The 27,351-nt window shown below is 41.1% G+C and overlaps 1 protein-coding gene across 1 annotated transcript in view; it reads left to right on the forward strand.

Annotated features, from left to right (window-relative positions):
* Positions 1-27,351, forward strand: part of LOC127442322 (calsyntenin-2-like) — a 390,092-nt gene that overhangs the window by 241,843 nt on the left and 120,898 nt on the right. Inside the window, exons 3-4 of the mRNA XM_051700250.1 lie at positions 15,661-15,856; positions 26,550-26,758. Coding sequence (XP_051556210.1) covers positions 15,661-15,856; positions 26,550-26,758 — 405 coding nt within the window. The remainder of the gene's footprint in view (positions 1-15,660; positions 15,857-26,549; positions 26,759-27,351) is intronic.

A 27,351-nucleotide genomic window follows, 5' to 3' on the forward strand; every position in this document is an offset into this window, starting at 1 on the left:
CTAAGACCAAAGATGGATTGGCCAGCCAAACCACAGCCTTTATACACAAAATAAATTAAAACTACAACAATTAAAGCAAGAAGTTAAATCAACCAATACAATCCAATGCCAAGCAGGCACAGAAGTACCAATTAATACCAGACACCTATAAAGAAAGGTAACCGGTAAAGAACCCAGCCATAGGCTAATAAAGGACTCAAAGAATCAGACTTTTATCATAAAATTGTCCTTGTCCTTAATAAATACTCTCAGGGAAAAGCAATGGCTACATATAACATTCAGCCTTAAATAGGCCCTGTTCAAAACAAACTACCATCTACAGCTGTTTAGGATGTAATGTTCAATACAGGAAACACACTGATTATTTGTACCACAAATGCATGTGTACATCGGCCACCCATCGTAATCCTATTTTTATTTTTTTGTACACACGCAACACAGCATTATCCTTAATGTATGGCCGTTCCCCACTCTTTCGCAACTTATTATGAGGAAAAAAAACAGATACTGGTATGCGTTCTCTTAGCACACATTAAAGCGCTTACAATGTAACTGTGTCTTGTGCTCATAAGAGCAGGACTAAACAAAAACACACTAAAACACTTTGAAAACACACAGAAACAAACCACAAGGAAGCAAATTTTCCCACCACGCCGGCAATATCAGCGAGAGCCAAACTAAGCTTATAGGCTTATAGACTCTTATCCTGCCCCTGTTACCTGCAATCATCATGCTCCACCCACCCCCTGCACTACACTTATCTCTATTACCTAGGTTGTACCTGTCACAAAAATAAATAAATTAAAGAAACAAACAAGGATTCTGTATCTTTTGGAAAAATATTTGATATACTAAGCATTAATATTACATGCTAGCATAAAAAATGTTGTTTGGCCAAAGCACAATGCACAATGTATTGTGCTACAACAGAGCTGTTTAACCCTTTCATGTATAACTGGCCTCCGCAGAGGAGCTTCACACATATGTGTTTCTGGAACAACCAGTTACATTACAAGCTGCCAGATTCAAATCGGCTTTTGTGCCGACACGCTGCGCTGGTCAAGCGCCTATAATTTACATTTGCTCAAACAGTTTACTCATACAATCTTTTGAAGCACAGGATACGTTTTATTTTATACACATACATTCAACTCGTCACGTCAAGTTCCATGATAAAAAGTTTACAGCTCCGTTTCAGCAGCTCCAAATTGCTTTAACTTGTGATCGGGACAATGGAGGGATGCCAGTGAACGGCATACTGGGAGATTCACATGTGGCTTAAAGGATGTTGGAGCAGAGAACGAGGGCTGTTGATTGAAGGGGTGGGGTTCAGCCCACCTGGGCCGTAGCTTTACTCATTGAATAATTAATCGTCAAGAACTGAGGTCATCTGGAATGGGAGGTGAAGAAGAAAACATGGGAGACAGCTCAGGGGGAGGGCCTCTAGCTCTAATTATAGACTTGCTCTCCTGCATCCATTCTGCTCTTCACACACTGTAAATCAATACGATAAGCACTCTGAGCTCGGGCTGTACTTCCTCTGCTGATGCACTCTACCTCTCAAACTCACTATCTCAAGACCTTTCTTACTTCCGAGACTGCCTTCTAAGAGAGTGGAAATCAGTGAGTAGTAGAGAATGTCACATTGACTTTTCCTCACAGTACATTGTACTGCTATAAACTGGAAAATTAAAGGGATGGTTCACCTAGAAATTAAAATTCTGTCATTATTTACTCAGCCCTATCATTGTGGTCATTCAACTACTTCATGATGTGAAATACATTGCAATACAAATATCACAATTCAATTTCTGCATACATTTATCATGACATTTTATCTGATCTTCAAATAAGTCAAAACAATAAACAAATACAGTCTTTGAGTGTTTACACGGTGTGCTCAATCATAATTTTTGTGTTATTTTGTTTAAGCAGACTCTGTTTATTTGAAGATCATATATATTTTATGACCAGTCTATGCAAATATCCAGTTAAAACCAAGGGTTCACATACTTTTTCATACAACTGTTTCATTCATGGGTTGTGATTGAAACTGGAGTAAATGCATGAGAGCCTTAACGAGCCAGTGTGTCCGCGCGAGAGAGTGAATCTGTGGGATCAGTTTCAATATCTCTGGCATGGTTCATCTCAATTTTTTGTCCAAATTCCACTGGCCCTTGTTGTGTGGTGAGAAACAAGGATTAGATTCTAAAGGAATCTAATTAGATTAGATTATAAAAGGTTTATACCCATTTGTCCTTGTTTGGGCAGCACCAGGTTTTATTGATTCTGTGACTCCTTTTAAAGCTCTAATGAAAATATGGACTGCATTTGCAATTAGGCATTTTATGTCTCAAGTACCTTGCAAAAAATCAGGAGGAATCAGTATCATCCATTTACCAACTCTCTGAGCTTTGTGGTGGTCTGAAGGCTGAGAAATAAGAGATTGTTTTACTTGTTTCTGAAAGCACAGTTTGCCATGATAATTGTAATACTAGAACTTTACAAGATCAGTTAAGATAATTAAATCCTTTCACTCCTAAAGCTTCAGGAAAATGAATATGAATTGTATTCAGCATTTCATTTTTCAGCTGTGTTGCCCTGTCCTCTTGATTATAGAGGGAAGAGTAAAAAATGGTTCAAGCGAAACACAGGGAGTGTTGTTTATTATAAGTCAAAGGGTCAAACAGATGACTCTGTTATCTCCAAAAATGCAATGATGTGTTCCTATATCTCAGGGCCGTCCCAAGCCTTTATGAGGCCCTAAGCAGAATTTGATTTGGGGGCCCCTCGGTGCCACCAATACGATTGACTATTGTCAAAGCTTGATTATTCACACACTATAATCTAACACACCCATTATCAATTTTATTAGTTGTAGCTGTGTTGCTTACATCATACCAATGTCTGCCTGGCATGTTTTAACAGTAGCAAACCCACAAGAGTGGTCAGGTGTTAATTTGCACTTTAATATTCAAAGTCTTACAGTACTAAGTGGCATACTTAATGTGGTGTACTGAAAAGTAGCAAAATAAACCAGCAGACAATGCATTTACTGTACACAATTTACCCACTTTAATTGCTTCTGGTTAAAAAAAAAATCTTCTTATATATAAAATTAATGTAAATGTACAAAACTGACAATATTAAATTAAATACTTAAATAATGACATAAAATGAACAGATCAGATGGACCTGTAACAAGATCAAGGCTATTTTCATGCTGTTTCAGTAGTGCACCTATATTGATACAATCCTGTTGTCCCTCTGTTACCAGTTTTGTGGACATCCTGGAGAACAATTTGCAGCAGAAGCAGTAGACTGCATAATTTATTTTTGAATAAGTGAGCCAGCTCTACTTGATTTTTTCCCCATTAATTAATTGTCTGTAGGTGTAGTGGAAGCTTCGGCCATCAAGTTTTTTAGGGAATGTGAAGTTTTCCTTTATAGGCAATGGCCCTCTGCTTACCAGATCAGTCCTTTTGGACAGGATAGATGACCACTTAGCTGGGTCAACTGGAGGAGATGCTGATCCATAGTGTAGGCTGGAAGTTGCTTAGGAAGTAGATGTGACATCGATCCCAATGACCACAGAATTAGAAGGACCTATAAGGAAATTACATTAATAATTATAATTAGAAATATTAATCTCAGGATATTCTACAGTAAACTGAGCAAATACAAAGGCTGCTGTGCTATTAACTTACCTGCCACATCCGCTGAGGTTGAAATAGACATGGAAGGAACAGTAGGATCAGTGGATGCAGGTGCTGGTAAGTGCTCCTCAACTGCAGAGGATGGACCTGATGAAAGATGAGAATAATGATAATAATAATTATAATAATAAAAGCTAGCCATGTTAGATGTCATATTAGAAGGTAATGCAACTGTCTGTCAAAAACAAAAAAAGATCTCACAAAAGGCATGGTTTATCCATATAAATATATTGATCTGGAATTGTTGAAAACTCACCTACTGTATCATCATCAGCTGTAGCACTGGCAATTGGGGAAGGTGGCATTGGTTGTGCCCCACCTCAAACATATTTCAACAGTGCTTCTAGGGACGTTTCATAAGAAAACATAGTTGACGGAACAGAATGTTATTTTAACAACATAAATTATTATACAAAGCAGCAAGCCATCTGTACACCTAAAACAACAACTCTTAATCTATAACTAGCTAATTGAGGCATAATGATATTTGGAATATAATAGCAAAGACCCCAAAATGGTAGGCTAATGTAAATAATGTTAAGCTGTTATCAGTACCAAGTTTATGGAACAGAAGCTTATTTTTATTACAAAAATACATACCCAGGAACAAGTTATTTTTACACAGAAGACAAAAACTTTAATCTAAAACTAGCTAAGTAATATGTTGTATTATAATATATTAAGATGTCAAGGCTATTTAAGGATGCTTAATCAAACGTGAACTTTCCTAAAACAAGAAGATATGCTACCTAGGCTATGTTAACTAACTAGCCAGCTAACGTTAGCTCGCAACATGGCCTAGCTAATTAACATACCTTTATCTTGCTGTTTTTTCTCTTCGTCGGTTTTCTTCTTTTTCCATTTCTCTGCACCAGAGGGATATGTCCTTTTTTGTGACATTGCTGTTTTGCTGCAGTGCTGCTGCCTCTTCATTCAACTAACTGTCTGACTGTACTTGCATCATCAAGCTGTCATTTCATGTGCTCTTGGGGGCCCCCTGGTGGCCACAGGGGCCCTAAGCAGCCGCTTAGTTCGCTTATGCCTTGGGAAGGCTCTGCTACATCTTAATGAATAATCCTTTAGGAGTGCATTGAATCCTCAGATGTTGCATTATAAAAGACACCTTTGGGTTTCCATACTGTGTCAAAAACATTAGGCCAATACTTCTGTGAGGTGCCAGCACAGAGGCTGAGGAGAAGCAGGCCGACCTTCACCCGTCAAATTTACATGCAGGAGTTTATGCCCCACCCCCAAGGCTTGCACCACAATCTTCTTCAGGCAGTTGAATGAGGATTGACCGATGACACTCAGTTGGAAGAGCAGTCTATCCTTGATGACTGCTTTTTAGCAGGCCAACATGCGGCAGCGCCTCATATGCCTCTTCCCTTTTCTCCGGACCACCATCTGGAGATTTTGTGGTGCTGGGACAAACCATAACCAGCTAGGCTTACGAATCCTGCGGCCTCAGACTTCACTAATGTTTGTGGAGCTGCTGAGCACAATATAATTCAGTTCCTGTGACGGAGGTGACTGGCAACTCACCTCTCCCCATCTTTGGTGGCCAATTGGAAGTCAAGACCTACTCTCCCCTCAAGGCCTTGCAGGATGATTTCAGCCTTGTTAAATAAGGCCAACGTTGCATTGATCCAAGTGGTTTGGCTTTGCAGACTCTAGTGGTTTTGCAAACCTACCAAGCCCATTTCATGAGGGAAGGAGATGGACTGGAAGCAGAGGATGTCACCGAATTATACAGATTTTTTCTGTGGGTCTCGTGGCGTCGGAGTATCACTTGTGGCTTACTCTCAAGGACATCAGTGATAAGGACAAGGCCTTTATGTTGCATCTGTTTTTTCAAATGATACATTTTGTAACGGTTTACCAAATGAAGCATAGTGCCCCACACTTTAACCACATGTACCTTACTCTTTATCTTTTTGTGTGTCTCTATGGAAAGACTGTATGAGTAACTGTTTGAGCAAATGTAAATCAGAGCGCCGCCTCTGTCCGTAAATCAATATTAAACTACATGGATATGCCAATGATTTTAAATGACTAATGATTTGATGTGCGCTGGTCCATCCTCAGGCTCTCTTCAAACACTTGATAGGACCATTACCCCATTCAGACACAGATATATGCACACTTAAGGATTGGAGAGAGATGAAAGATGCAGAGGGCGGTGGAGAGGCTTGAAGGAGGGTAGAGTGGCTCTTAACTGCACCTCAACCACATGGCAGGCATTATTAAGTTCCCGATGCATGTGTATATGTGTGTGTCTTTAAAAAAAAGGGAATGAAGGGGGAGGGAAAATAGTCATTAGCGAATAATGTAATCCGAAGAGTAATAAAAGAAAGGGAATCAAGATCCAAGTGGATCTCTGAAAGGTCAGACGGATCAGGACTTTTTCTGGTTATGGTCTGGCGTGAACAGGATTTTAATCAAGCCTAATGCAAATCTGCTCAGCCTAGAACTAGATGGAAAAAAAATCAAAGGGCACATTAAAGAAATTAAAGTCTTCAATATGTTGGGCAAGTACGAGTCAGAGGGTTTCTGGGTGTTCCTGGTGTTTTTAACAATGTTTCGGTTGTTCCCGATTTCAAGGTATTAGGCCATGTCCACACTTGTGTGTGGTTCAAGAAAGTGTTTTCGAAAGTCTTCATTTTCGGTGGAGGAAAACACTTTTCCAATGTGGATGAGAGGCTTAAAGGTAGCAAACTCTATGTATTTTTAACCGGAAATGTATTAGTGTGGAGTGTTCACAGGATGAGATACTTTGTCATTATTTTTGTGAGCATTTCTTAATGTTAAAATACTTCTGTCTCAGCTTAGTTTGCAGAGACAACTTTAAGTAAGCAATTTGTAGGTTAATTTATTCCCCAAAAAGTGTAAACAATGTGGCTCTGTGGCACTATCAAAACATTGATGAAACCTTTTTGAAAACAGTCATTATTTTTGCAATTCCATTTGGTGGTGCTAGTAATACAGAAATGATACACCACATCTATAACTGACGTATTAAGGTACTTTCACAGTGACAGCAGATCAGAATGACAAAGTGACTGAGAGTCATTTATTTTCAATACGAGTTGCAATTTTAGGTGACATGAGTGAAAGCGAACATTGGTGATGTACTGTAACAAAGTTGAACAATGTACACACAAATGTGCAACACTGTGGTGCAAACCTTCAGCGATTCAATGAACTATCCCTTTAAGGGTGTGCCATCAATATGAAGCCGTCTTTCCATGTGACGAAATGTGCTAGGCTTACTTGACCTTGAGATTGATGACAAAAGGCTTGCATACTGTATGCATGTTTTGAGTAGATGTCATATTGCAGCAAGAGATGCATGGCTAAATTTTTCCATGATTTCACACAAGCTAACAAGGATACATTTCAATACAAGATGCACACATCATTCTCACTGAAGGTGAATCTACTGTGGATATTGATCCATTCTTCAATAGTACAAAGGTGAAGGTTTTGTAGTTGCCAGCCGTTCTGTCATGAAATGTGAAAAAGACAGCTTGAGCTCTTAATTAAGATCGTGATTAAGCCTGACAGCGTGTTTACACAAATAAAAATGGGAGCATAATTCATCTTGATTGACTTTTCTGTGCAACCGTACCAGTTTAGTAGCCTCAGTATGCCATAAACCATCTCAGACAATGTTGGGAAGCTGCCATCGGACATTTCATTGAAAGTTATGACTGTGACTCAAACCAGCCCATCTTGCACCAAAAAACATGCCACAGTCCAGATCACTGAGATCACATTTTTTCCTCATTCTGTTGGTTGATGTGAACATTAACTGAAGCTCTTGACCCGTATCTGCTTGAATTTATGCACTGCTGCCACAAGATTGGCTGAAGATATAATCGCATGGATGATTGTTGGTTCCAGATGGGCTGGTTTGAGTATTTCTGTAACTGCTGATCTCCTGGGATTTTCACACACAACAGTCTTTAGAATTTACTCTATTGAAGACTTTAAAAAAAAAAAAAACATCCAGTGAAGGGCAGCTCTGCGGATGGAAATGCCTTGTTGATGAGAGGTCAATAGAGAATGGCCAGACTGGTTCGAACTGACAAAGTCTACGGTAACTCAGATAACTGCTCTGTATAATTGTGGTGAGAAGAATAGCATCTCACGAGGGGGACCTACACAATATTAGGCAGGTGGTTTTAATGTTGTGGCTGATTGTGTATTTTGAGCTTGTTTTTCCAGACCAGATTGCTTGTTTCTCTTTTGAGATGTGGCAGTGCTGCACTTTATATTTCACTCACCCCTTAGCGCAGAGTACTGTAATTTGAAAAAGAATGTTATTAACCGTTCTTTTATTTTGTTCTAACCAGTAACCATTTGGAAAGGAGGCTGCGGAACTTTTAATAATAATAATAATAATAATAATAATACCTTTTATTTATAATGCATTTTTCTTACACTCAAAGCGCTACAATATTGAATAAACACATAACATACAACAGCAACCACCATACCAACAAATTTAAAAAGACTAAACACAAAATTACTAACATACACCAACAAGACACATAAAACTAATATTAATAAATATTAAAAGACTACCTTATATAAATGAGCCTTAATTAACTTCTTAAAACAATCCAAGGTTGGGGCATTTCTAATAGTAGAAGGAAGAGCATTCCATAGCTTAGGGCCTCTGAAAGAGAAAGCTCTTTCCCTCATAGATTTAAGTTTGCAGGAGGGCTGCTGAAGTGCAAATTAATTGGCAGAACGAAGAGAACGGGAGGGAGTGTAGGGCGCAACAAGACTGCAAAGATACTCTGGTGCAATACCATGAACTGCTTTATACGTTAAAATTAGAGTTTTAAAATCAATACGAGCATGGATGGGAAGCCAGTGCAACTGAGAGAGCACAGGGGTAATGTGTAGACATGGTGAGGTACACTATATTGCCAAAAGTATTCGCTCATCTGCCTTTAGACGCATATGAACTTAAGTGACATCCCATTCTTAATCCATAGGGTTTAATATGACGTTGGCCCACCCTTTGCAGCTATAACAGCTTCAACTCTTCTGGGAAGGCTTTCCACAAGGTTTAGGAGTGTGTTTATGGGAATTTTTGACCATTCTTCCAGAAGCGCATTTGTGAGGTCAGACACTGATGTTGGACGAGAAGGCCTGGCTCGCAGTCTTCGCTCTAATTCATCCCAAAGGTTCTCTATCGGGTTGAGGTCAGGACTCTGTGCAGGCCAGTCAAAACTCGCTCATCCATGTCTTTATGGACCTTGCTTTGTGCACTGGTGCGCAGTCATGTTGGAACAGGAAGGGGCCATCCCCAAACTGTTCCCACAAAGTTGGGAGCAAGGAATTGTCCAAAATCTCTTGGTATGCTGAAGCATTCAGAGTTCCTTTCACTGGAACTAAGGGGCCAAGCCCAGCTCCTGAAAAACAACCCCACACCATAATCCCCCTTCCACCAAACTTCACAGTTGGCACAATGCAGTCAGACAAGTACCGTTCTCCTGGCAACAGCCAAACCCAGACTCATCCATCAGATTGCCAGATGGAGAAGCGTGATTCGTCACTCCAGAGAACGCGTCTCCACTGCTCTAGAGTCCAGTGGCGGCGTGCTTTACACCACTGCATCCGACGCTTTGCATTGCACTTGGTGATGTATGGCTTGGATGCAGCTGCTCGGCCATGGAAACCCATTCATGAAGCTCTCTATGCACTGTTCTTGAGCTAATCTGAAGGCCACATGAACTTTGGAGGTCTGTAGCGATTGACTCTGCAGAAAGTTGGCGACCTCTGCGCACTATGTGCCTCAGCATCCGCTGACCCCGCTCTGTCATTTTACGTGGCCTACCACTTCGTGGCTGAGTTGCTGTCATTCCCAATCGCTTCCACTTTGTTATAATACCACTGACAGTTGACTGTGGAATATTTAGTAGTGAGGAAATTTCACGACTGGACTTGTTGCACAGGAGGCATCCTATCACAGTACCATGCTGGAATTCACTGAGCTCCTGAGAGCGACCCATTCTTTCACAAATGTTTGTAGAAGCAGTCTGCATGCCTAGGTGCTTCATTGTATACACCTGTGGCCATGGAAGTGATTGGAACACCTGAATTCAATTATTTGGATGGGTGAGTGAATACTTTTGGCAATATAGTGTATGTGTAAGAACACGAGCAGCAAAGTTCTGAATATACTGAAGCCTATTTATGGTTTTTGCTGGTAGGCCAGAAAAGAAGGCATTGCAGTAATCCAGCCTAGAGGTGATAAAGGCATGGATAAGCCTTTCTGCATCAGCCAGAGTGAGGAAGGGCCTAAGTCAGGCAATATTTCTAAAGTGGTAAAAGGCTGTTTTGGAAATATTTTTAATGTGTGCACCAAATGTCAAATGAGCGTCAAAGATGACACCCAGGTTCCGCACTTGAGAGGAGGGAAGCACAAGGCTGTGTTCAACCATCAATTTGAGATTTAGGTCAACTTTACATATAGCAACCAATGTACCAATGAACATGAGCTCAGTTTTGGAACAGTTCAGCTTCAGAAAATTATGCTGCATCCAGGTACTAATTTCATGTAGACACTCCATCAGCACAGTTAAAGTGCAGTTAATATCAGCGCCAGTGCTGATGTAGATTTGTGTATCATCATCATAGCAGTGATAACCAAGGCCATACTTCCCAGTAATCTGCCTGAGTGGAAGCATATAAATGCTGAATAGAGTGGGGCCCAACACTGACCCCTGTGGAACACCCTGATGCACTGGTACAGTCTCAGACTTATTATTACCCAAGATGACAAACTGAAAGCGATCTGTAAGATAAGATCTGAACCAGTCCAGTACTGTCCCAGAGAGACCAAGCCAGCTGTGCAGCCTATCCAGTAAGATGCTGTGGGATATAGTGTCAGATGCAGCACTGAGGTCTAACAAGACCAAAATACTGCATGCACCTGTGTCAGCTGCAATAAGGAGGTCATTCATGACCCTCACCAATGCTGTCTCAGTGCTATGCCCAGTTCTAAAACCCAACTGAAATTGTTTAAATAAATGATTTTGAGATAAGTGATACAGCACGCTCAGAACCTTTGCCAAAAAAGGGAGATTGGATATAGGCCTGTAATTTGACAAATCAGAGGCATCACATCCAGGCTTTTTTGGGACTGGTGTGATTGCTGCTATTTTGAGTGTAGTGGAAACCGATCCAGAATTTAATGAGGAGTTCACAATTGAGGTGATATGAGGACTAATAGATAGAAGACAGCCCTTGAGAACAGATGATGGAAGGAGATCAAGAATACAGTTAGTTGAGTTCATGGACATAATGGTTCTGACAATGTAATCAATATCGACCGTTGCAAAACTCACAGGCAACTCAGACAGAGGGACAGAAGCTATTGAGTTGTTTATATTCTCAATCTTACCAATGAAATAATTGAGAAACATATTACATTGGTCAACAGATGAAAAAGTAGGAATATTGGCTGGTTTAAGTAGTCTATTAACTATCTTAAATAATACATTTGGATTACCTGCCCCATCACTAATGATTTTAGAGTAGTAATCCTTACGTGCAGCATTAAGAGAGTTATGAAAATCAGTTTGGTGTTGAACAAACATATGCCTATGAACTGTTAGTCCAGACTTTTTATACTGCCGCTCTAGTTTCCTACCTATGGCCTTCATTGAATGTAACTCAGTTGTATACCAGGGACATGGTTTCCTAAAGGTGACAACATGCTCTCTCAGAGGTGCAAACTCCTCCAACATAGTAGACAAAACAGAATTATAGTCCTCGACGTAATTAAAAAATGGAAGCACAGAAACAGAATTAGAGAAGAGGTCATAGTCCATGTGCTTAATGTTTCTAAATGTGATAACACATTCAATAAAAGACTTTGTGTTGAGTTCAAAAGTAATGAGCTTATGGTCACTTATACTCATTTCAGTGCTGTCCAGCGACTGAATAGCAACACCAGCGGAGCAAACCAAATCTAATGTGTGTCCTAACCTATGAGTAGGAAAGTTGACATGTTAGGTAAAATTAAAAGCATCAATAATTTCCAAAACATTGACAGCATTAACACAATTTGGATTGTCAACATGAATGTTAATATCTCCAGTTAATACCATAGCTGAACAAATAGGACTTAGAAGTGTCAGTTACAGTTCAGTAAGTTCAGAGAAGAAGAGTGGGTTAGGTTTAGGAGGATGGAAAATTAGCAGTACAAGAACAGACAAAACACCATTGATTTTAAAAACCAAACATTCAAATTACGAAGTGGATTGCGGCATATCAGTAAATGTATAACCGGATGGGGCACACATATTGAGATTGAGGTAGTCATTGTCTTTATGCCATATTCTGTCTGTAATAATGTCAGAGAGGAGAGCCGTTTTATGATTCAATGACCTTGTATTTAAGTGTGCAAGTCTTACAGTACTGAGACGCGTAATCCCACCGCGCTTGTCAGAGTGAATTTCAGGATAGCATAGGTTACTAGGACAGATGCCCCGGCAGATAGAGTAATGACGAACCAAGTGCCTACGACTCGACCAGGATACGGTGATGCCGGCTCCAGTAATGCAGTGTTTCTGACGAGAGCCTCTGTGTACATAACTAGGCTGATGGAAAAGTTGCGTGGAGCGCAAAGTATGTATAACACTGATGTCAGGATGGGCATGATGTAGCCGGGAGAGAAGTTCAGAGAAGGAGTACCTTATCATAGTGAGATCCACTTGTTTAATCCAGTGCTTTGCACAAGTCCCTGATAGAAGGAAGTTGCAGATGTTCCAAATAGTCAGAAAAAGCCGCATGATGACCTCCATTGCGGATTTAGGACCCCTCACGCTCTGATCAAAATCAAAGCGAAAACGCTGAGAAAGCCCGATCCCGATTCAGAGAGCAGCAGCAGAACAGGTCAGAGAGACAGTAGCGAATCTGATCCAAGTGAGGTTCGAACAATAAAATCAAATTATAACAAAGAAACCCAGCTGCAGAAAATAAAAATTAAAACTAACAGTAAAAACAAACAATAAAACCAGAGGTGTGAAACGGGCAGCTAACGTGCACCAGCGTCCTCTCCAAAACGGAAAACGGAAAATCGGTAATCGAATGAACCGGAAAGAAAAAATAAAATTTTTGCTCAGAATGAACCGAAATGAAAAACATTTAGTTTTTAGTCCCTGATTTGCACTGCTTTGAAATATAAAACAGAAAAACAAATTGGTTTACAAGATGGAGATCATTCAGATCTCTAGAGTTTACAGCTCTTGCTGCTTGTAAACCACACTACTACAAATGCATTTCAGTAGTAAGCAGTACAAATATTGTATGGATGATTTCATTCATTAACTTCAAATCGGCTTACACACACTCCCTGCGTTACACTCCGAGTGCTGATGTGAGGGGGTATTAAAAATGGCACATCTGTCGGCCCGATTTTATATTTCTTTCACCACTATAAAGGGGAACTCCAAAGAGTTTAGGCTTAGTAGAGTGTACTGCATGATTACAGACCTCATGTGCTGGTGCAGCTCGAGGAGACACTGGCTGTTCCAAGCTGTCATCTTGGAGACATGATGGAAATTAGCCCACAGTTACTTCCATCATTACCCTGTACACATACATCAACATTGCTCATGCTTCCTATGGTGTATGGTTTGACCCTTATGCCCTTTCTCCTATTGAATCTGGAAAATGCATTTTCTGCAACAGATGGAGCGGAAAATGGGTTTACCGAGCGCTAAGTGGAATTTTTTTGCTAGGTAGTATATTTTTTTTATGTGAATGTGTGCTGTGATCATTGTTACTATTGTTATATAAGATTATTTTCCATTCTACATTCCCACTCTCTCTTCCTTATCCTATCTCTCTCCATCTCATTTGTTCATCGAACGGAATGTTTGCAAAAGCTTTGGAATTCTGGTGCGCTTATCTGTACACACTGCCTGCTGTGTTTTTATATTTGATTTCTGCCGCCGTACACCTCTGTGCTTCTATGCCCCATTGTGCTGCACATTTAATTTGGATAAAGCATTGTGAAGCAAATATAAAGGGGAAATTTAAACAGGCAGGTCTCTACTGGAGCAGGGACTGCAGAGGGTAAATTGTTATTTCAGCACTGAGGGAGATTTTAGAGCAGGGAATCAGATCTGCTTAAAAAGAAAAAAAGAAAATAATGGGGGGAAAATAAAAGAACATAGTAGAGAGACAGAGGAAGAGAAAGTTAGGCTTATCTGTCCGCAACAGCAGGCTTAACATACAGCATAACGGAATGGAAACCTGATATAAGCTGTCTCAGGGTCAGAGTTCCGACGGTTTTTTTGTGGTCAATTTCCAAATCCCTAAAAGAACACTGTGGCCAGATAGAAGTACTGCCAAGCAAGGACCAGTGAACAGATATAGTGGCAAAAGAATTCCCTTTCTTGTGGTCTCAGAGTTATTGTGGTGTAAACAGATTGTGTGTCGACATTATCTTTGGTTGTGTGGAACTGCACTATGCACTAGGGTTGACTACAATGGAGGCAAAGCCTCTAGAAGAAATTATTTCCAGTAAATTTTCAACCCACAAAATGGTCATATCATAATCAAAGTGACATAGACATCCCAAAACCTCAGCAAATGCCACAATTAAAATGTAAGTGTATATTGAAAATGAAACCCTTACAAAAAATGCCATGGTATTGCCATTCAATATACCATGGAAATCTATGACAATGGTACTATGATGCTAATACCAAAGAATTTATCAAAGTACTTAAGAGAAACATTTAAGAAACATGGTATGTTACCATGGTATTATGGTTCCCACAATATATATCAAAATACAGTGGTATTACTTTCTGATACAATGGTACTGCTACAGTGCCAGTCTGACACTGACACTGACACCAGTCTGATGATATTTCAACACTTTAGTAAAATTTTTATTTAAAATGTAGGTGTTTATGTTAATGTATATGTTGTTATTCATTGATGGTGTGGATTAAGTATTGTTGGGTTTAACAAAAAAATGGGAACACCCTGCCTACACCGGGTGCGTTGACACAAACATTCTAAACCATTTATTTGTGTTGTTGACATTAGTAGCACCAGCGCATGCAGTGAAGAAATGGAACAGGACACCCGTTTACTGGCTTTTATACAGTATAGTGACTTTAAGATGTAATTTTAAATGATCAACTCAAACAGACTATCTGCTAAAAGGGTAATGGACTGTGAGAAAACACTGGCACACACACGTACACACACACTCGGGGAACCTGGAAACTACAGGTATGGTATAAAATACTCAGTCATGAATTTAGTAAACTTCTTACAGTAATTACACCCGAAAATGTAGCCTGCTGGGGTAAGGCAAGGACAGGGTTTTGAACACTGATTTTATGTAGTTACTCAATTATGGACATTTTTTTTTTTTTTTTAACCAATAAATATTTTAGTAGAGTAGTTTTAAGAATAGCAGTTTTGATAAAAAATAGATTGCACATTTTATATGTGACTCATATCAATGTCTTGTTAAAAATATATTTTGTTGCAATTATTCTCAGTATTTAGCATAAAAGAAAACATTTTATTATAACTTAATTTTATGAGACTTCTCCAATGGGCTGAGGTACTTGAAAAAGAGGCTACTAGGAGACAAAGTCATTACCAGATTTAAAACACCATACTTGAACACTGTGCATGCTTGTACAATGTGATTCCACAACTGCAAAGAGGCAATTACAAGAGCAGTCAGTTACTCTTCCTCTCGCAGCATGAACAGATTCAGTTCTAAAAGCACACCATGCCCTTTATATTACTGAAAGGGGTCGGGGGCCTAACCTGCTGGGTGAAAGTTATAGCAATAATATCTTGTTGAGAAGCAGGCGGAGAACAGAAAGCCATTTGCGAATTTCCACAGCCACTCATTCTGCCTCCTGTGTCTTGTTGTTTCTTCCAGGAGAGATCTGTGCATTTAAGATTCATGGACAGGAGGCACCGTTTGAGGCAGAGGTTTTGAACAGGACATCGGGCGAAGGGGTGCTGAGGGCGCGGGGCCCAATCGACTGTGAGCAACAAAAGGAGTACACCTTTGTCATCCAGGCCTATGATTGTGGAGCAAGCCCAAGTGGAGCCAATTGGAAGAAGAGCCACAAGTGAGTAGAAATAGATTCTGGTTGTTCTGTGGTGACATCAAGTTCCAAGCTGGTAACCGGAGGGTTGTAAGTTCAGACCCTACAAGGGGCGATACAAGAGCTATTACCATTGTGCCCTTGAACAAGCCCCAGTTTGTTCCAGGCAGGTTTGGATCATTGCTGGATAAACCAGGTCATTCCAGCTTAAGGTGGTTTTTGGAACATTGTAGCTGTTTTTTGCTGGTCCACGGTGGTCCACCAGCCCTAAATAGTTTGTCCAAGATGATCTACCAGGTCAAAACTAGGTCCACCAGCTGGCAGTCCAGCTGATAAAACATCTAGACCTGCAAACCGCACACGTTCACTTCCTACTGAAAAAAACCACCAACAAAAAAATATGTCATACTTACGGTGGTTTTTGGAACATTGGTTTGTTGCTGGTCCATGGTGGTCTACCAGCCCTAACCAGCTTGACCAAGATGGTCTACCGGGCCAAAACTAGATCCACCAGATGGTAGTCCAGCTGAAAAGCAAAGTCATACCAGCTTGAGGTGGTTTTTTGAACATGATAGCTGGTGTGTTGCAGGTCCAACCAGTGCTAGCCAGCTTGACTGATGGTCCATCAGTTTGAAACCAGATCCAACAGCTAGTAGTTCAGCTGATAAAACATATAAACCAGCTTGGACCTCTAAATGACATGCTTGGACAAGCTACAAACCATGTTTTGTACCTCCCTGATGGATAAACCAGGTAATACAGTGTTTCCCTTAGGATTTTATTTTCAGCTGTTGTGCGTGCGTCCATGAGCCTGCAACACCGGACCTGTTGTTGGAGGACTAGCTTAAAACAGGAGTGTTAAACTCAATTTCAGCCTGGGCCACATCAGCGTTATGTGTGCCCTCAAAAAATCGGTTGAAAATGTGACACCAGCACCTGCTTTGGTAGCACGCATGCAATTACCAATAATACTGCATATTTTGTGCATTGAGATGCACATTTGACAGTAAAGCATTGATTTTGAGGTTGGGATGCAGATGTAAATTGTGATATTAACAACAGTAACATCTGAACAATAAATTAATTTTTATTGAGCTAAATTGAAATATTCTGACTGTGTGTCTAAGTTGGGTCTCCTGTCCTTTCAGCAGGCTCCTGCTGATTAATCTAGTGTCATCTCTTTGAATTTTTGAAGGCAAACAAAACCACTTACATTTTCCTACAATAAGAGAGCATTACAAGAGAACAGATTTTACACAGATGGAAAACTGATAGCTTGGTCTATAATAATTTTGAAAATTTACCATCAATATCCCATAGCATCCATAGTTTAACACTGATATTTGTAATAAGACTATGGTAACCATAGGTAAGTAATTATGGTTTTGTTTCGTAGGAACTCAAGGTGTGTAACCGCATTGGGGCACACCCTGAGTGTCTCGTGGCTTGAAGCCTTTATAGTTATGTCAATTTATTGGCTGATGGTGCTTAAACAACGCCCCTAGGGTGCTATGTCACGGGCTCCATAAAGGCACTTGTTTCGCTCCATTGAGTCAGATTTTCTGTTTTTCAGTGCACAATCTAGTCTGGCCTGTGTTGTACCAACGACTCATGTCGAAACGAGGATGATTATTATTCTCCCTTTTGAGTGGCAACACAGGATGGAATTTAGGAAGTTCTTACCTCCGTGCACGCGGTTATCATTGGCGAAGATTCCCACAACATGTGCATTGCCTGTCTGGGTTTTTGCCACGCGGAGGCCGCGTTGGAGGGTTCAGATTGCCCACAGTGTGATTTAGTGAATGTCAGGACGCTCTGTGAAAGGCTCGCCTCCTTTGGAAATTTGGTCAAGCCACGTGCTGGTGCAGACCACATGTCTACCAGTGGCATGCGGCCGTTTGACTCGTGGGAGGCTGGCGCAGACACAGAGGAGTTGGGAGTTGAGCAACAGGCCAACTTACAGTTCTCACTGTCACTCTCCCCGGATTCAGCTAGATGTTCTCCCGTGGAGTTTACACGTGGGCATTTTTGTCCTAGTCCTGAGGCCCGCACTGCGGTTTCCTTGCTGAGGACGCCATGTCTATGGTGATATCGGATTCCAAGGATCTCGCCGGCGGGCAGGCTGAAGCATTGCCTCCTAGCAGTCGGATTTTTGGACCTTCGGCAACTTATGTGGAATTGTTGGAGGTTATTACACGTGCAGTGGAAAAATTGTTCCTGGATTGGCCTGATGAAGTGCAGTTGGAGGATCGGAAATTGATCTTTGATGACTGTTTTTTAGCTGGCCAGTGCACAACTATGCCTCGTAGGCCTCTCCCTTATTCCCCAGACCTCCATAGTGAGATTTCTAAGTCCTGGATCAACCTTATTCGGCCAGGATTACGAATCAGTCGGCCTTGGATTTATCTAATGTGAGTCGAGCTTCCAACCACGGATATACTTTGGTCCCAGCGATGGAAGAGACGCTGGCTGCCCATCTCTCTCCTTCTTTGGCGACCACATGGAAATCGAGGCCTACTCTTCCCTGGAAGCCGTGCACAGTTACATCGTCCTTGTTGAGCAAGACCTACCAGGCTTCGGGCCAGGCAGTTTCAACTTTGCACACGCTGGCAGTTTTGCAAGCCAACCAGGCCCATTTTATGTGGGATTTAGATGAGGGAGCTGGACTGGATACTGAGGCCATCATGGAACTGCACCGAGCTTCTGATTTGGCACTAAGAACTAACAAAAATATTGCTTGTGCCGTTGGTTGGAATAAGGCGGGCCTGGCAGCGGAATGCCATATGTGCCATATGTACACTCTCAGATATTCGTGACAAGGACAAGGCCTTTCTAATGAACACCACTTTGTCACAATCCGGACTGTTCGGAGATGCAGTCCAGTTGGTGGTAGAAAAATTCCATGCTGTTAAACAGCAGACTGCCACGTTCCAGCAGATATTTCCTTGTAGAAAGAGAGAAAAGCCCGCTGCAGCTCCGGTGCATTCATGCTCGGTATCTTTGTAACGTCCCACCAGAGAGCCGCGTTAGGTGCCGGACATGAGTTTTGCATCCCCTCAGAAGGATTGTGGTCCTCATTCATTCCCGCTATCATGGGCGCATCTGCTTAGGTGTTTGTATGTTGGACCAGCCCCTTTTAAATGGTCGGCAGCACACCAGAAGCAAGCCTGACAGACTTGCAGTGAAACAAAGGGTGAGCCCCCAATCGGTGAATGAAACCGGACTGTACAAATGTATCCGTGTCGTTCCTGTTTGTCCTTCAGACAGTACTGGGTTGAGTTCGCCATTGTTCACACTTTGAACACCCGATAGCCAGAATATAGTTCAGTTTTGACGTCCTTGAGGCTTCAGGGCATCCGCGTTTTTAATTATCTCGATGATTGGTTGGTGCTAGCCCGCTCGGAGACTTTGGCTGCCCAAAATCGATATGTCATTCTCAGCCATCTGAGCAATCTAGGGCTGTATGTAAACATAGACAGGAGTGTCCTGTTGCCAAGGCAACAGACTCTGTTTCTAGGGCTAGAGCTAGGTTCACGGGTGATGCAGGCATATCTGTCTCCAGCTCGAGTTCTGTCATTCCGCTGGTGTCTAGCGATGTTCAGAGTGGGACATGTTCTCCCTGCGAGAACATTTCACAGACTTTTGGGGCTCATGATCGTGGCTTCCGCTGTCATTCCCCTGGGCATGTTGCATGCAAGAACTTTTCAGTGCTGGATGAACTCCACAAAGGGACTTCAACCACTGATGCATGCGTTCCGTCTCTTCAAAGTGACGCTTGGGTGCTACCGAACTCTGTTACCATGGAAACTGACCTGCCTTCTGATGTCGGGTGTTCCGTTGGGACAGGTGTGTCGCCACAATTTATAATGACAGACACCTCCTCCATGGGTTGGGGCTGTATACGAGGGTCATCCAGGCAAGGGGGTTTGGACGGGCCAGCAGCAATATTGGCACATAAACTGTCTGGAGATGTTCATGGTGCTGCTGCCATTAAATTCTTTCCTCCCAGAGATTCAGGGCAACCATGTCCTTATCCAATCGGACAACAGGACGGTGGTATCCTACATCAATCACCAGGGAGGAGTGTGTTCTCATGCCATGCTGAGGCTGGCATGCATGTTCCAGGCCAGTTGAATTTGGGGGTGGATCTCCTGTCCAGACAGGGCTTGATGTCTGGAGAGTGGACAATATATCCTCAGATTCTGGAACAAATCTGGAGAAGGTTCGGCAGAGCAGAAGTGGATCTGTTCACTTCAAGCGAGACATCACACTGTCCCTTCTGGTTTTCCCTCTTGCCCCTGACACCGCTGGGCATCGATGTGTTGGCAGATCAGTGGCCGACAACATGTCTTAATGCGTTTCCACCGATCAGTCTGCTGTACTGTTTTACCATCTCAAGTATGGTTTTCGACTCTTGTCTCTCTCCTGGACAAAGTGCCTTGGGAGATTCCAGTCAGAACAGACATGTTTTCTCAGGCATGGGGCAGCATTTGGCACCCCCGGCCAGACTTGTGGAAGTTATGGGTATGGCCCCTCAACGGGGCGCTCTTTTGAATGATGGGTTATCCCCCACTGTGGTTGATACCATTCTGAATGCTAGAGCTCCATCAACTAGGAAGCTTTATACGTTCAAGTACCGTATTTTTGCATCTTGGTGTACAGCGCAAAGTTAAGACCCAGTTCGCTGCCCTGTCAGTACAGTGCTGGATTTTTTGCAAGAGCGTTTTGGGGCCAGGGTTTCCCCAGCAATGCTTAAAGTTTATGTTGTTACAATGGCTGAGCATGCGCTTGTCAATGGAGTCTCTGTCGGTAGACATTCTCTTGTTTCTTGTTTTATATGTGGGGTACGCATGCTTAGACCTTTTCGTCCCATCCGCGTTTCTTTATGGGATTTATCTGTTGTTTTAGAGGCGCTCTCGGGGGCTCTGTTTGAGCTCTTGGCAACAGTCGCTGATAAGTTTCTGACTCTTAAAACTGCCCTGCTGGTGGCACTGGTGTCATTTAAAAGGGCTGGTGATTTGCATGCCTTGTCAATTAATCCCTTATGTATAGATTTTGTGCCAGGGTGTTCAATGGTGGTATTTCGGTGTCTCATTGGCTAGTTGATGCAATTTCAGTTGCTTACGAAGCACGCGGTTTACCTTTGCCTTCGGGTATTCAAGCTCATTCTACAAGGAGCATGGCATCCTCATGGGCTTTGGCTACAGGTGCATCCTTGGAGGACATTTGTATGGTGGCAGGATGTTCCTCTGCACTTACATTTGTTAGATTTTATAATCTGGACGATGGTTTGACTCCTGCTTCCCAGGTTCTCTCTGTTTGAACAGGAATAAACTCATAAATCTGTTTTATTCAGACACTTTAGCTCACTTGTGTGCTAAAGTGCATAAAACAGCTTATATGCTTGCCAGATGGGCATAGACAGTTGGAACCTACTCTTTGCATGACGTGAATGTATATTGTTCCCAGTGCGATTACGCAGCTCTAGTTCCTATGAAAGGTAACATCTCGGTTATGTGACTCGTAACCCTGGTTCCCTGAGTGGGAACGAGACGCTGCGTAAGATGGCCATACTCTTTAGCAGCTGCGTATTCTCGTGCCTTCATGCAGAAAATCTGACTCAATGGTGTGAAGCAAGTGCCTTTATGGAGCCCGTGACATAGCTCCCTAGGGGCGTCGCTTAAGCACCATAGGCCAATAAACTGGTGTAATTGTATAAGGGCTTCAGACCATGTGACACTCCCAATGTGATTACTCAGCATCTCATTCCCTCTCAGGGAATCAGGGTTATGCTTCACATAACCAAGACATTTCTATATAAAGATCTGTTGCGTTCTTATAATGAAAAACAGTCAAAATAAATGTAGAAACTTTTTCTGCCACATATACCGTAGTTAATACAGTCAGTGTTACTACAGTAAATCCATGGTAAATTTTTGTAAGTGTTGTGATGTGAGGATTGAAAAGCCTTCTAATTAATTATTTTCTCCTCTGTTCTTTGTCAGTGCCATTTAAAATGTGGGGGCTGTTTGTTTTAAACTAGTTTTAGAAAACTTGTTTTCATCACCAAGACATTTGGAGTTTTGCAACAGGCAATTCTGTGCCGCATCCAAACAGGTTTCGCAATCCCTGCCGTGCATCTCACTGGTTCACAAGTGAATTTAAAATAGGCCGTGCTGTGCGGTTGAGATCAGTTCACGAATAAACACATATGCCCTTGTAAGGGGGTTAGAGGGAAAGGAGGAGGCGAGAACCGGCTTGAGAATATAAATAATAGTTTAATAATCAACTTAACCAAAAACACACAAACATAACCACACACAGGGCAGCTGCCTGTAATTCTCTCTCTCCTGAACTGTTGTCCCCAGACGCCTTTATCCCTCACGCGCCCCATCAGGCTGATTGGGGACCGGACGTGCGCTATTCCAGCCCGGCCCTGCCCTCCTCCGCTCTACAGCCCTGTTCTTGCGCACTTCTTTGCATTCTGCTGTGTTGATAATTGACCCGGGTAGCGTCTAGCCTGTTGATAATGATCTGCATGGTCCGTGAGTTATTGCACCTGCTCTGAGCTTGTGCTGCTCTATCCATATAGCCGTGTTAATAAATGGTCCTGGTAGCACTGTTTTTTTTTTTTTTTTTTCAAAATGTGCTCCAAAACATAAAGATGACATGGGAAGGCTCCTTAATATTCACAAGGAAAGCACTAACTGATTGGTCAGTAAGACGTTCCGATGCCCTGCCATCCTACGTTTCAGAAATTAAATCGTGGGCCATATGAAATTAAGTTAGTTTGAGTCTGAAACCTTATGTGTTACGTGGTGATGTCACTGTGATTACGTGCGTGTATTTGTGTGTATGTGGTGGGGTCTCTTTCACAGTGCAGACAGCGCATAGAAGGCTGGGGCTAGCAAGCGTTACGTTGCATCAAGAATATTAAATGAACCATGTGAAATTTCAGCAGCAGCTCTCATAATTCAGCAGGAGCGGTGCTCCGCATCACTTACTCTGATGCCATCCCATATGTGTATGGCTGTCTGTCTTCAGCAGAACACAAATGAAGATTTTTAGAATAAGATAAAGCTCTGTCAGGTCCTTATAATGAAAGTACACGGGTGGCAGCGCTTTGATGGTCCAAAATCATATTTAGGCAGCATAAAAGTAATCCACACAACTCCAGTGGATCAATGAATGTGTTCTGAAGCAAATTGATACGTTTGTGTAAAGAAATAAATCGACAGATAAAACGTTATTAACTTTTAAAAAGCACTTCCTGCCAGCAGCTGACACGAAGCATAACGTAAGCACGTCGGCGAGTTCACGCAAGAATTCGGAAATGCTGCTTATTTACAACAGAAGAATAAACGTCACGGGAGAGTTTGTCCATTTCAAACAGCATCCGAACCCTGGATGGAAGCGCTGAATTAAACTTAAAAACGTTTTAATTATCAACTTGTTTCATACATAAACCTATCGAATCACTTCAGAAGACATTTACTGATCGACTGGAGTCACATGGATTACTTTTATGCTGCCTAAATGTGACTTTGGACCGTCAAAGTGCTGGCGCACGTGTACTTCCATTATAAGGATCTGACAGAGCTCTATCTTCTCAAAATCTTCATTTGTGTTCTGCTGAAGAAAGACAGTCATACACATATGGGATGGCATCAGGGTAAGTGAATTTTCATTTTGGGGTGAACTATTCCTTTAATGTGGTTTTTAGAACATTGCATCTGGTTTGTGGTAGGTCCACGGTGATCTACCAGGTCGAAAACAGATGCACCGGCTGGTAGTCTAGCTGATCAAACATCTTGACCAGTTTGGACTAGCTAGAAACTGTGTCAGACCAGCTAGAGTCAGAAGCAAGATTGTATTTTTTTTCCAGCAGAGTTGTAATAAGTCTTTTTGTATAAAAGCTAAAAGCTACAAGATAAAAATGTGTAATCTACAAAGGAGAGGAGGTGATTCGCTTTAGCGCCTGTCCATTTAGCATTCCCAACCAACATTCACTATTTTTCATTAGTTACACATTCTGCTCTTTTGTTCTTAACTAGCCTCTTTTTGATGTGTAATGTGTAATTATGGGATCAATGTCCTGCTGTGGAAATGATCAGTCTGTTTAATTCATCATCTCATTATTAAAGTTAAAAGCATTTTGATGCTTTGCAAGATTTGTGTAGGCTTTTGGGACAGAAGAGCAATGAGGAAACCATTGAATCAACTGATGGCTAACCAACTCACACCATTATCTTTTTTCCTGAGGATTTTGTTGTTGTACAACTACCCTCATTTTTAAAGGTAGGCCTGTAATTCACCCAAAAATGAAAATGTGGTCATCATTTACTCACTCCAGTGCTGTTTAAAATCTGTAAGACTTTCTTTTCCCCAAGGAACACAAAAGAAGATGTTAGCCAGAATAGTCTCAGTGAATTTTCACTTTCATTGCATCTTTTTTCCACTGAAACTAATGTTCTATAACATGGCATTCTAGTGTTAAAAACTGTTTGCTAGACACTCATATAGTAAGCTTTTTCTACTATTATTAAACTTGGTACACAAATTAATTAATTACACAGTTTAATCATTTAGATGACATCCCTTACTGTGGCTGTACCATGGTGCACTGATGGTATTGAAATACTCTCTCTTTCTCCCTCTCTTTCTTTCTGTCCCTGGTGGCACTCCAGGATATGAGCTGATAATCTGCCTGCACACACACACATACACACCACCTCCAGCCTTGCTGCACACCCAGTCCTGGCTAGCCTTGCATTGATGACACATCAAGATGTTTACAAAGTTTCCCGAAGGTCCATATGTTTCCGACAATCTCTCTTACAACAGCAGCCACTGCAGTTTGAACAGAGCTCTGATGGAGTGCATGAGAGAGCCATTCAGGAAGTGTTTTTGATTCCACAGCTTGGGCCATTCTAATGTCTCTTGACACAGAGATATGGAATTTATGTTTCTGTCACAGAAGGTCACAGTGGATTTGACTGAATTGTAGACAACGAGCAGGACTATTTATGCACACTCCTCTGCTGGAAAAAACAAAACATAAAACAGCTAAAACCAGCCTAAGCTGGTTGACTTGTTGTAGCTGGTCTCCCAGACTGATCAGGATTGTCAGTTGACTGGTTTTACATGGGTTTTAGGAACTTCTAGGCTGGGAGACAATTTAGACCTATCTTGGAGATTAGCTTAAACCAGCAAACCATCTTTTTTTCAGCAGGGTCTGTGTACTACAATGCTGTAACCTTTTTTTTTTTCTTTTTTTTTTTTGGTCTGTGGTATCCTCAGATAAACTCAATTGGCCCTGTTTCAGGCCAACTATTCTTTCTTTCTCTGTGAACTTTCAGATTCATAGTTAATGAAATGCATTAATAATCATTAACTCTATTTGTAGACATTATGCATAGCTTTGCCTGTGTTTGTCTCAGTGTGCAGAATCCAGAGTTGATAAACAACAGCTTATTGTTTGATGAATAATTTCATTGTGATGACACTGTGGCTAGGTAAATCAATGAATCCCGTCACACTGCAAAAAAATCCTATTATATCACTGTCTTTCTCCAGTTTTATATCTAAAACATCTTTTAAACCAGATAAATTTACATGAGAAGCAAAATTTAAGAGAAGAATGAATTGCATGGATAGTGTTTGTTTATTTGCATGTGTTGTCTGCATTGTTTTAGCACCAAATTCACTAAAGGAATTACTGTATGCAAATCAGGTAACTGCAAAACACACCAAAAAAATTGGTGCTGAACCCAATTTGCATGGTACATTTCCTGATCTTGCCGTTCGGTTCCCAGTGCTAGTTGTGAAAAATACAGCAGACTACCACTAAAATGCTTATTGTGACTGGGAATGTACAGCATCGCTCCACCACAGTGATCCAGACACTGGAATTGGCTCTTTAAAATGCGTTAAAAGTGCACTTGACTACATGCACATCTGAATATATGCCTGGTTATAATGCTGTTATCCATCAAGTGATAATTATTTGATGAATTACTGCTTTCTCACTAGGTAGATGTCTTTGACCATTGCACCGCATCCCGCACAGGAGCGTCACGTTTTTAAGTTGCCATGTCAAGTTAAAATAACTTTTTAAAACTCTCCTCAAGACACCTGCATCCTCTTCCATTCGTTGTGCTGTGCCTAGGTTGTTTTTTTTACATGTTTGGTCTGAACGGCCCCTAAGACTTTTTTGTATACATTCTTGAATATCTTGTTTTAAGAAATCTTACAAAGTGCATTTTGTCGGTCCATTGGCAGATATTGCAGTTATTTTAAGCACAAACCTGACTTAAATTATTAATATTATTTTTATCATTTTCCCATAATCATTTTTTTGCAGTGTATTGACAGAGCTTTACTGAACCTTTGACTTCATTTTCACTTTATTTAATTCCTCAGACACTTTTCAATGCTTTTTTTTCCCATTTCAAGTACTGATATTTTTGTATCAACATGAATATTTGTTAACAGATCAGTCATGTTTAGTCTCCGAACAGTGCTCAGATATTAATTTCTTTCCATTCTTTCTCATCATTAATTTCTCTAACGTGTAATGCTATTCACAATTCAGTGTTACAACTCAGAGGTGTTATATCTGTTTCTCAGGTCTATTAGCACTTTTATGTATTGTTACCATATCTGCTGTTCCTTCCTATGATTGGTTATTCTCTGCCTTCCTCCTGTTCTGTTGCAGGGCAGTGGTACATATCCAGGTGGATGATGTAAATGAGTTTTCCCCGGTGTTCAGGGAGCTGCTGTATCGTGCCACAATAACCGAGGGCAAGATATATGACAGCATCCTGCAGGTGGAGGCCTGGGACCAAGACTGCTCTCCACAATACAGCCAAATCTGCAACTATGAGATTGTAACACAGGATACACCCTTTGCTATTGATCGCAATGGTAAGACTTAGATTCAAACATATGTGAAAATATACTTGCAACGACATACTGTACATATGACTGTGGATGGACTGTACATATGACTGTGGATGGTCGTCCCTTAACACAAGTTGTGGAATTTAAAATTACGTGTCGAGGGAAAAACTTGAAAATGAAATATAAAGGTGAGTAATACATACAATAATCACTCTCTGTGATGTGTATTGTGTTAAAAATTTCAAACAATCATGTCATCATACTACTGCATCCCCCAGGCACCTGTACTGTAAATTGCGCACATTTAATTTCTCTTTGATTTCATTTTATATATAAATATATATATATATATATATATATATATATATATATATATATATATATATATATATATATATATAGTTTTGTTTTTTTTAAGGAATGTCGCGCAAGCAAGAGTGCTGTATAGCCCTACATCAGCACGGCTGTGATGGCCATACACAGCTGTTAAATCTGACAGATCTATATATTAGAGCTGTCAGAATTAACGTGTTAATGCATGCGATTAATTAAAAAAAGATTAACGCATTTGTTTTTTGTTTTTTTTTATTTATTTATTTGTTTTTTTTTTACGCATT

This window comes from Myxocyprinus asiaticus, chromosome 6 (assembly GCF_019703515.2).
Source record: "Myxocyprinus asiaticus isolate MX2 ecotype Aquarium Trade chromosome 6, UBuf_Myxa_2, whole genome shotgun sequence".
In the NCBI taxonomy this organism is placed as follows: domain Eukaryota; kingdom Metazoa; phylum Chordata; class Actinopteri; order Cypriniformes; family Catostomidae; genus Myxocyprinus; species Myxocyprinus asiaticus.